The sequence below is a fragment of the Adelges cooleyi genome, unplaced genomic scaffold, assembly GCF_023614345.1.
Source record: "Adelges cooleyi isolate 19-005CV unplaced genomic scaffold, UGA_ACOO_1.1 ACOO_flye_CR_arks_rails_tigmint_CR_PRNA_750, whole genome shotgun sequence".
Classification (NCBI taxonomy): domain Eukaryota; kingdom Metazoa; phylum Arthropoda; class Insecta; order Hemiptera; family Adelgidae; genus Adelges; species Adelges cooleyi.
The window spans coordinates 1-11,274 of NW_026096459.1; the positions used below are offsets into that span (position 1 = coordinate 1).

The 11,274-nt window shown below is 29.9% G+C and overlaps 3 protein-coding genes across 3 annotated transcripts; 1 reads left to right on the forward strand and 2 right to left on the reverse strand.

Moving 5' to 3' along the window:
* Nucleotides 1–2,033: 2,033 nt before the first annotated feature.
* On the forward strand, nucleotides 2,034–2,815 carry LOC126845317 (major facilitator superfamily domain-containing protein 6-A-like; the record flags this gene model as incomplete). The annotated part of the gene is made up of 3 exons (XM_050583968.1): nucleotides 2,034–2,163; nucleotides 2,238–2,480; nucleotides 2,580–2,815. Coding segments are annotated over 3 exons (546 nt in total), but the record flags the coding sequence as incomplete, so codon positions are not given.
* Nucleotides 2,816–4,645: 1,830 nt separating this feature from the next.
* Nucleotides 4,646–6,656, reverse strand: LOC126845318 (fat body protein 2-like). The gene is made up of 3 exons (XM_050583969.1): nucleotides 6,495–6,656; nucleotides 6,260–6,417; nucleotides 4,646–4,864 (listed from the first exon to the last, which is right to left on the reverse strand). The coding sequence occupies exons 1-3, from the start codon at nucleotides 6,648–6,650 to the stop codon at nucleotides 4,744–4,746; spliced, it is 435 nt and encodes a 144-aa protein (XP_050439926.1). The 5' UTR covers nucleotides 6,651–6,656; the 3' UTR covers nucleotides 4,646–4,743.
* Nucleotides 6,657–7,290: 634 nt separating this feature from the next.
* LOC126845319 (15-hydroxyprostaglandin dehydrogenase [NAD(+)]-like) lies at nucleotides 7,291–9,384 on the reverse strand. Its single transcript, XM_050583970.1, has 5 exons — nucleotides 9,275–9,384; nucleotides 8,974–9,146; nucleotides 8,289–8,412; nucleotides 7,646–7,758; nucleotides 7,291–7,329 (listed from the first exon to the last, which is right to left on the reverse strand). The coding sequence occupies exons 2-5, from the start codon at nucleotides 9,064–9,066 to the stop codon at nucleotides 7,291–7,293; spliced, it is 369 nt and encodes a 122-aa protein (XP_050439927.1). The 5' UTR covers nucleotides 9,067–9,146; nucleotides 9,275–9,384.
* Between the last annotated feature and the right edge of the window lie 1,890 nt (nucleotides 9,385–11,274).

Genomic DNA, 11,274 nt, shown 5'->3' on the forward strand with positions numbered 1-11,274 from the left:
ATGGGGTGTGTTTTATATTGGACTTTTGCTGCCTATAATTTTGAGAAAAAGAGTCGGATCAAATTGAAATTCATAGGGAATATTTATTTGGTATGCTCCCACACGGCAATAGTCTCAAATTTATACTATACCCATTTCTCATATGCAGTGATCAAATATTTAAATTAATAAAATTGAAAGCTAATAACCTTGGATCAAATTAATGGTTGCTGACTAGAATAATTGGTTTTAACTGGATATATTAAGAATAATTCATATACATAAATCAAATAAAACAACATTAAATCAATTAAACCTATTATACAACATGCAACAAACATGACTAGATGACTATTAGAGCCTTGTTATTGGCACCATTAAATAGGGTGATCCTTAACTTTATCACTTTTCAAGTTGGATGTTATAGTTATTTATATTTACTATTATTTATGCTCCAACCAAATATTGGATTCAAATAAAATGATATAATATAAAAACTCACTAATTACAAATACTGTAGAGCTGCTGTTTTCTCACCTACTACTACTTACTACTACTCACTTAAGGATAATATTTTCTACCTGTGTTGTTTTGTACAGTGCTAGGTTTCGACTGTACTAGAGTTACCCTATTATCCATTGATTCTCATTGAAGCATTTATTTAAAGGTGATTTTATCATTTTCAGTTATAATAATTCTAACTGTTTTTTTATTTTATTTTTTGTATTTTTAAAATTATTGGAATTAGCTCAAAATTTGTATGGAACTTTAACCTTAAGACAAATTACTATTAACTGCTGTTTAGGAGTATTTAGACATTTTTTTTTTAAATATTTGTATATAATTTCATTTTATTTGAAATGACGGTAGTTTTTTTCTTCTTAACAATTTTAACTTTAAAGTCATTTATTTTAAAACGTTATAGACTGTGAGACCCTTGTACACACAAAAACGATATTTGAATTTTAAAATCGAGAAAAACACCCAACAAATTTACATATTTTTGAATTTCTAATAGTTCTTACAAACTTGTGATTTTCCCCTGCCCCTTCAATAAGCTTTGTTGACACTATGACCCCATCGCCTATCTACTGGCTTTTCTAGGTATTTTTTTGTTCTGAAACTTACTCAAATCGCATTTATCTGTGAAGAGAATACAATATTACATGACTATTCAAACATGTTTGTATGTTAACTTATTACCGAGATATGGCGCTTAAAAAAATAAGTCATTTTTTAAATTTCGCTAAAAAATGCAGAATTCCACTATTATATATAAATAAATATATATATCTCATATCGATAGCATAGTCCTACAGGTGTTTGTTTCTTTTTTCATTTGCAGGAAACATTTTGTATAATATTTATAACGCTATATCATCGGGTGTGTTATATATAATTGCAAGTCCTCTAACAGCGACAACATGAATCTTTGTGATCCAATATTCGCGCAAAAATAATTGTGATGGGGACTTTTATGTATTTTTTTTTTTGTACTTAACCTAATACCAAAAAAAAAAAGAAATGCGCTTATGCAGGGTGAGCATTTTATCGAGAACTACTCAATATATCATAGGAATAAATTATAAATTATTAATTGTTTTTATAAAATATGATCTCAATTTTTCATAATTTGAATTTTTTTACAGTACTCTTAACTTATTTTTTGATAGCCACTTTTCAAACATAAAACGTAACGCATACGATTTCATTACCTTTTTTAAATTGAGAATAGTGTACTAAAAGTTTTGACTGGTAACCAGTCCAAGATAACTAGTTTTGGATAACTATTTTTAATATTATAAGTTTTAAAGTTAGGATGGGAAAAATTGGAATCATATTGTATAAAAAAAAGTAAAAAAAATTAATTTCTTATCAACCCTATGAGTAATTGTGTGGTTCACGATAAACTGACCAACCTGTACATATCTGTGTACCGTGTCATCGATATATAGATTCCAAAACATAATTTTGAAGAAAACAAATAATAACCATGAACGATTTTTATTCATCTTGTAAAATTTTAATTAACAATAAATATTTTTTTTATTTCCGCATTTAGGTACCTTGAAGACATAACCAATTTATATCATCCTGAATATGAACCCTATATAAAAACTATTCAAGGGCTTTCTCAGACTATTCAATGTTTTTTAGGTGAAATACCGTTCTATTTTGTTTCTAGTAAGTGATAATTTGTTTGTTTAGGCATGGAATAAAAATTGCGAATAACATAAATGTTATCTTGTATTTATAAGGTTATATAATAAAAATGGTGGGTCATATGAACGTGTTTTCATTGACGTTTATGGGTTATGCAATCAGATTTATTCTTTATTCGATTATTGAAAATCCGGTGGTTGCTTTGAGCGTTGAAATACTTCATGGAATCACTTTTGCACTACCGTACTCTGCCGGAGTCGCGTATGCCGCTAAACTGGCTCCAGTTGGTGCAGAAGGGACGATGCAAGGATTGGTTGGAATGGCAATGAAGGGCATAGGTTTGCAATAGTTGAAGTTTATATTTATCTACATTGGTGCTTTGTTGATTTGTGTACAATAATATTGGTTTAATTTACAGACATTTTGTATTCTTTTAGGTATTCCGATGGGAAATTTTGTTGGAGGTTATGTGATTAAGAATTTAGGAATCATAGATGCTTTTAGAATATTCGGTATAGGTTCGCTTATGGTTTGTATCGTTATATCAATAACGAATCTTATTGTAAACCGGATGTACAAAACCGAAAATAATGTTGTCCAGACTAGTTAAAATCATTCGATAAGGACCTATTGTTGTATGGTCATAATTAAATCACAATGAATAAACTGATAATGTATTTTTGTTTTGTAAATATTGTAAAATATAAGTATTCCTCAAAGGCAATGTTCTTATACATCATACTTAATAATGTAACTGTACTAACAACAATGTGGTCGATAAAAATCTAACTTAATGTTTAAAAACGTTTAATTTTAAGTGTTTAGAACTGAGAATTAGACCGCAAAACATCAAATCTAACTCAAATTTACATTAAAAATAAGAGTAATATACAGCGTGACCACGAAAACACTTAACATTTTCAACAAGGCAAAATAATATAAATTTTTGAAAAAAACAATTTTTTAACTTATGTAATATGTTTGTGGATGTATGCCATTTTTTTTACTGCAATTTTCGAAGAAAAAAAAATTATTATTTAACTTGATATTATGTAATAGAATGTTTGCAGGTGTTAGCCATTTTCTTCAAGTAGCAAACATGAGGTCAGGAATGTGAAGGAAGGTGATATTCATGAGTATTCCATGAGGCAATTTTCAATTATTTCGAGGAAGTTCTTCCTCACTCGTTCTAGTGTCTCCCTCGTGATTAGTGCCACCTCTGTACGAATTGCCACTTTCAAATCATCCAAAGTAGGGGACCGTAAAATAAATGGTGTACACTTGTGAATCATAATTTTACATAATAACAAGTTAAATAAAATGTTTTTTTTCTCGAAAATTGTCGTAAAATAAATGGCATACACCCATAAACATGTCACATAAGTTTTAAAAAAATTTGTTCGAGAAATTAGTATTATTTTAATTTTTTGAAAAAATAATGTGTTTTCGTGGTCACCCTGTATATTATAAAGTGACTTTCAAGTGAAAAAACTACTCTTATAAGCATTTCACTAATAGTGCTAATAAAAAATGTTTTTATGAGTTTATGTTTAATATGACTCGACATAAAATTATGAGTTTAATTAACCGTAGTATTATTATATACTTCTTCGAAGATTGCAAGTTGAAAGAAACATTTTCAATAGTACATCTTCAACTTAAACAAAATATATTTAAGAATTATTAATGTACACCTTTTAATTCCTATAACATACCTAAATCTAAAACCATATTACTATTATTATTTTTTTTTTTTGGTTTATACACCAATTATGTCTCCAAAATGAAGACACACTGGTGAAAAATATAAACTAATAACTTAATCAGCTCAAATTATTATAGTTTTATGAAATATATTATGTCAAAGAAATATTGTGGGTCTATATTTAAAACATAAATTAGTTTTCAACAAATGTAGGGACGGGGAGTAACTTTGTAGATAGAGTGAAGAAAGGGTATGCAAGAACATTTAGATGAAGGGTGGTGAGAATATTGTAATGGAGGGAGCGGAGAAAAATGAACATCACCATAAACCTGAACACTAGCCGGTGGTGGTGAAGACCTAAAAACTTATCAATCTATTGACATGAATGATATGTCTCATGGTTGGGGGTTTGTCGAAAATTAGCGTCACGCTTATGGTAGGATTAGTTTAGATTTGTATAACACAAGTACGGTTTGGTTACATTAAGGTTAAGCCTTACCTGAACTTGAGACATCATGAGTTCGATGGCGAAGAGAATAGTAGGGACAGAAATGGTAAACGAGAGAAAGGAACAAGGAAATTGAGAGGAGGAGAAGAATGATGAGAAGATGGAAAGGAAAAGAGAAGAAAGAGGAGAGGATGAAAGTAACCGTGAACATGAACACATATTTGAAGCGAATAGAGTTGTTTATCTGTTTTATATAAACTTAATATAAGTTGATAAAGCTAAGAAAAATACTAAGTAAGTAATTTTTTAGTCATATTATAATTTATTGTTAAAATACTTTCCAGTGCACCCTCTCCGTTTTATACTTGAAAAATTAATAATAACTGTTTTATATAAATTCAAATTCGATAAAAATTCTATGATTATTCATTATCAATCTATAGTTTCATCAGTACGGTATGTCGAGTAAGTTAGCCGGTCGCGGTTTTTCATCGTTTTCCACTATCCAACAGTCGCCGGTTTCACCGTGTTTTAGTATTTCGATTAACCCTTTTGCTACACTTTCGGGTCTGAAAAAATTACGTTTTGTAAATTTTATAATCAAATACAAAGTTATAACTGCATAATATATTTTTAGCTGGCATGCATTATAGTCGTGGCCAAATTGATGTGTGGTTGGTGATTCCCCCCAACGTGAGGCGATACGACACAAAGGAGCAACAACTGTTGGCGATATATACAGGGTGTAAAGTAAAGTTTTACCGAACATCAAATGAGACATTCAGGATGCTCTATGAGCACAATAAATTATATTCATTGTTTTTTTATTTAAAAATTATAAAAAAATAGAACTCGTATCTCATAAAAAAATTGTCTTACGAAAAAAATAATTTCACATTTGAGATCAAGCAAAAAAACTTGTTGAATTGAAATGTAACATGAATTTTTGGTATCTGGCCTCACTTGCGTCCACCGAGTGGCCACTGATTGGCCGGCATGTGACCAAAACCAACATATGGCATGTGACACATCATTTTGGGTAAGAATTATTTTATCAATTCAATTGTGGCCTTAGAATTATTTCATATTAAAACATGCCGGCATTTTAGTGGCCACCTTGTGGACGCACGTGTAGCCGGATACCAAAAAATCATATTACATATCAATTCAAAAAATTTTAATTTCCCGATTTCAAATCTGAAATTAATTTTTTTCGTAAGAAAATTATTTAATGAGGTACAAGTTCTATTTTAAATAATTTTTTAAAATATGTAAAAAAGAAATACGGCTCCTAATTGGCCGCCAGAAAAATAACGTGAAGTCACCAACCGCACCTTCATTTGGCCACGACTACAGCTGTGATACAATGAGGTTTTTTACTGTATGAACGAATAACTCAAGATTAACTACAATTCAACCCTCTCCTTTAAAAATCGAAAACACATCCAAAACATTAACAAATTTTTAATTTAAAATTACGACACGCTATAACTTTTTAGAAGTTAGACTCTACAGAAGTTACTCTGCTGTCTGTTTTCGTACGTCCAGTTCGTGATGATTAAAGATGCTGATAAAAGACAGCTGACAAAAAATACGAATTTACGAGACAATATGTGATCAATGGAAGGAAGGTGCGAAGATCGTAGTTAAGGGTGGTGCAGAGGATGAAAGAAAATGACCATGACCACAAAATACTAGCCGATGGTTTTAATGGCCAGCATGTCGTCAGTATACATAATATTTTCATATTTAAAATTCACATGCATAATATTTCCCAAGTTCGATGATTGAAAACTAAAACCAAGCAGTTGATCGCGGAAAAGGTGAACTACATGGAAATGGATTTCAAGAGACTCGTTATCTTTAAACAAAACTAAAAACCCCGCGGAGCTAATAACACTTAAGATCCACTTGACGGATTTTTTTAAATAAAAACGAAATTCTAATTGCATAACAGTTTATACATTTGCACCGGTAACGTGGCCACCATTTCGTTTGCTTTTTTACCGTACTCTTTGATCAAGTACACACTGGACCTGTCGCCTTCGATCATTGGCGTCCTTACGTATCCCGGACACAGCGCCATAATTCTGACGTTTAAATGTTCGAATGATTTCTTGTCCTTTAACATAAAACTCACTTAAAGCGTACAAATGTCAACATAAAATAATGTGTTTGCAAAACAAAATAATATATTACGCCGATCGCTCTGGTGAATTCTACGATGGCCCGTTTTGTAGATCTGTATATTGGACATATAAACAAATTTCCCATAAAAGCAGCTATGGACGCAGTCTGCACAACAGTTCCTCCGTTGCCATCGTACGGCCTGCCCATATACTTAATCGCCAACATGGTGCCCCTGACGACACCTCCCTAAGAAAAAAAAATTCTGAAGGACCTTCTGAAGTCTGTTTATAAAAGTTTCGTGACGCCTTTGATCGCATGACGTAACACAATGAAAGTGGATAGGAGATGGGATAGTAATAAGGTGAAATCGATAACTCATGGATGACTGATAAGAGAATATTGATAAAAGAATCAGCTGGCAAAGAGTAATAGTATAGAGGAGTCGTTTCGTTTCCTACATCGCCTGCATACCACATTGGTTCGACAACGGACAAGTGACCCATCTTTACATTTTGACTACAAATAAAGAGAAAAAAAAAATAAATGTATAAAAATATATATTTAGGCAAGCTGCATGATTACAGATCATGAACACGATTTGAGATAATATCACAAAACAACCAGCAGAGAAACTTTTTAAGAATTACATATGTTCTTATGGGAGATTATTTTTGTCACACCTACGGGCTAATCAGTGTAGACGGTATAAAGATAAGTATTATTTTTCTCTCAGTTCTGGTGACACTTTTCATTTCTTTACCCAAAATTTGTGAAATCAGTTTCGGTGGCAAGGATAAATTTCAATTAAGGACGATTTCTGACTACAATACATTTTTCCAGAATTTTAGTAACGAAATTTATGATCTTAATAGCTGTTTTTCTTCTGGGTAATAGTCATTCTGTTCTAAAACAATTATTGTTTACCAATAACCGTATCAGAAATGTGTTTCTTCTAAAGTAGCTGCACTGCAAGAAGCAGTCACTTGGCGCTCCTCTATATTACTCTGGAAGATGAGGCGGGCATGGTATAGGCATAAGTGGAAATTCGGATAACTGATAAGATATATTGGACTAGAGAATCAGCTGATAAGGGACAGAACATTTGCTGACCAAAAGACATGCCCACGATTTAATGTCTGCCGTATAAAGGTTAAGATTGAAACGATTTTTTCAAATATTAAATATAAGTTAAACAAATCATTGGCTTTCAAGCTACCTACATAGTTAACGTTAATTGTGGACTCCCACTTTTCCATCGTTTCGTTATATATTCCCGCATTGTTGACGACTATGTCCAATCTCTTAAAGTGGTCTATACACGACTTGAATGCATCTAAAAAATAAATACACAACATCATACCTTTATGTCGTTTTAGCTAGGTGGACAGAAATAACCTATGCTTAGCTTCGCACCAAAGAGCTGGTATACGATGGACAGAGTTAGATATTTTTTATTCGAGTTCAAAGATGACTTGAAAAATCTGTCATTTTAGTGATTTCAAAAAGTTAATTTTTTAATCATGATTATTTTAATCTAATAGTAAGCAAAACAACAAATTAGTCATATATTACTAATTTCACTATTGCGTAGAAATAAAATTAGTGGTGATTAAAATATTAACTTTTTTTTACAAATAAGTAAAGTAAGTATGTACTTACAGTACATACGAAGAAAGTTATTCGTGACTTAAGAAATAACTTTAGTAAAATTTAATAATATAATTTATTATTTAATTTAATTTAAAAAAAAAACGCATATTTTATAATAGTTATTTAGCGTTTGCCTTATTTTTCAATAAATATTAGCGTTTAAACTAAAAACTGTGTAGAATAAATTATTACAATCTAAGTTATAATTATTACTTTCAAATATCACATCGTTAGTGACGTCACAATGTAACGCTAAGACTTTATCGTGGCCGAAGATCTGTGCAAATTCATTGGAAACGGATTGGCATTGCTTGATGTTTATGTCACAAAGCGCTACCTAAAAAAAGAGATTTTGTTATGAAGGTTGAAATTGTGTTGTTAATTAAAATCGAATTGCCTAAAATATTTCAAGGCATCGTTTAGGTTATGGAACCACTCTAAATGTACATTCAGTCTAATTTTAAGTCTATCAGTGAGGCTTAGAAATACACATACAAAAAGCTACAAAAGGAACAAGTTTCCATCCATTTACATATAAAAATATTACTAAAGAATATTTCATATGAACTATGAGATAATTCGACTAAGCTCAAATTGTTTTTTCTTGAAAATAATTTCAAAAAGGGGTTTCCTTCTTTTTTTTAAAAAAATCAATTGTTTTGTTAGTTTTTAGCCTGAATAGTATATTAAAAAGTCCGTAGTAGAAATGGGTAAACTTTTCAGATTTTATTTCTACCACTTCATCTAAAGAAAATCAATTATCACTCAAGAAGTTTATGGGTTATATTTGTCAACAACATAAATTTCTCATTTTATGGGCGTGATAAATTTATTATATCCCTACCATCAGAAGTATATTTTTATTAATTTTATAATATATATGAATAAATATACATACCTTAACATTATTTTGAAGTAAGTACTTGGTGTAAGCATAACCGATTCCAGACGCTGCACCAGTAACTAAAGCCACTTGATTTATAAATTCCATGGTAGGTTCGATTTAGTTATTTGTAATTAGTTCCGGTTATAATTATTATAACACACAGAATTTGTTTACCACTGACGTTACTGCAACAGGTGAGTAGAGAAATATATATGACTAGGATATCAAAAATTATTATATAAATGTATTTTATTCAAACATTTGCATAGTTCGAAGAATATAATATCATTAGAAAATAATTTTGTGTACTTACGATTTTACTCTACAAAGGACAAGTCCGTTCTGATGTGTTTCTGCAATACTACTAAAATAGTTTCAGAAAAATGTTCTACTTGTAAGGTTCCTTACTTGCTACTTGTAAACAATAACCATATAGCATTTATTCCTCGGGAATTAGAATAAAATTTTAATATACTGTATTGTTAATTATTATGTTTGTGTGTGAACGATTATAATATATTTATATAAATATTTATTCATCATTATAATATGTGTAGGAATATTTTTCACGGTATAATCTTGTGTTATTTACATTGGGAATAAAAATTGTATTATTGTATGATTTTACAAACAGTGCATAATTAATATCTCATATTAAATTTCAACGTATGTCACTATGGTAAACAATTAATAATTGAGTTTTATAAAAATATTAGCTATTGTTACAATCATAAATTGTTCCTAAAGGATACGGTGTCTATCACTGGAAATAAATAAATATTTAATTCGAGGCGTGTTGTTATGTTGCCAAATGCGGGTTCTCGTTGACCTTTTCCTATATATCTCAAAATGTCTCGAGCCTAAGTGTTTAATATCCAATTTGACACTGGGCACTAGTGTACTAAAGTGTAAATAAAAAACTTTCCATCTGGCATCTGGGTATACAACAAGAAGTCCGTAGAATGGGGGTTAATTTTTTATAAAAAAAAAAAAGCAATTTATGTTGTGGACAAATATAAAAAAAATTGTTTTTAATTTTGTCTTATTTTTAGATTGATGAAAATTGTAAATTCCCTCAAAGTTAGGGCATCGATGGAACAATTGTTGACGCTAATTTTTTCACGTTGTAACTTAACGATCAAAGTGTCTGTTGTTTCTGCTCTAATCTCTATAGACGTTGAAAACTATCATCCGACTTGGTGCACACTGATCGGTATCTTAGAGCGTTTTTCGTAGGGTTTTTATAACGTTTTTATGAACTCACAATCTTGTTTTTATAAAATAAATACCGAGTGAGTTAATAATATAATTTATACTTGATTCAGCATGATTTTAATACTGATCTAGCAGCAAACGTAGTGGGGACTAAGTAACTTGTTATTATATGAAAAGGGTTAAGTTTGTTTAATTAAATATATTTTTGTTGGTTGAACAATTGTTATTAACAAATTTTTAAAATTATAACGCATCAGAATTAAAAAAACACTATTTTTTTTTTTCAGGTAAACGGTTTTTTTTCTCATACGAATTACCTACCTTTTGAACAAAACCCCTTCATAAATGATTTTCTATAATTATTTTGAAATAATTAATTATTCATACATAGTTTGATTTATCTATTATAAACTATTATTTTTAGTGAATACTAGAAAATAATGTACTAATAATATATGTAAAACTGAATGTTTTGACTTTGTTTACTAGTTCAAAATACCCAAATATTAAATACTAAAAATGATCATTTTTCAATTATCATTTTAATATCACACAAAAATCGGGCATGACCTTAGCTTGGCCAATGCTGAATAATTTTTGAATTATCATTTAAATATCATAATTTTTTTAGTTTTTACAACGTGGTAATTATGTGATATTCTTCAAAAAGTAAGGCATGACCTTAGCTGGGCCAATGTCGAAATCATTTTTTAATTATCATTTTAATATCATACAAAAATCGGACATGACCTTAGCTTAGCCAATGCCGACATAATTTTTTAATTATCATTTTAATATCACAAGTTTTTCAGTTTTTACAACGTGGTAGTTATGTGATATTCTTCAAAAAATTAGGAATGACCTTAACTTGACCGATGTCGAAATAATTTTAGAATTATCATTTCAGAAATTACTTAATTACCATTGTTGTTTAGCCAAAAGGACTAAGAGTTTAAGAGTTTTGAATATTATAATTATAATAATTATTATTACCATTATTCAGTCTTGAATTTTATTTATTTAGTTATTTTTAGTGACAAACAAAATTGTCAAAACTGCACTCCGTGTAATAAACTTTTTTTGGATTTAATAGCTTTT

Bases quoted from the DNA above. Each gene is read 5' to 3' on its own strand.
- LOC126845319 (XM_050583970.1), bottom strand. From the start codon at position 9,066: ATGGAATTTATAAATCAAGTGGCTTTAGTTACTGGTGCAGCGTCTGGA. The intron at 7,759-8,288 runs GTAATAATTATA...TTTATTTTTTAG, and splicing joins TAACGATGTGATATTTGAAA to ATGCATTCAAGTCGTGTATA. The intron at 7,330-7,645 runs GTAGGTAGCTTG...TAATTGTTTTAG, and splicing joins CCACAATTAACGTTAACTAT to AACAGAATGACTATTACCCA.
- LOC126845318 (XM_050583969.1), bottom strand. From the start codon at position 6,650: ATGTTGGCGATTAAGTATATGGGCAGGCCGTACGATGGCAACGGAGGA. The intron at 6,418-6,494 runs GTAATATATTAT...TTTATGTTAAAG, and splicing joins AATTCACCAGAGCGATCGGC to GACAAGAAATCATTCGAACA. The intron at 4,865-6,259 runs GTATAAACTGTT...TAATTTTTTCAG, and splicing joins GCCACGTTACCGGTGCAAAT to ACCCGAAAGTGTAGCAAAAG.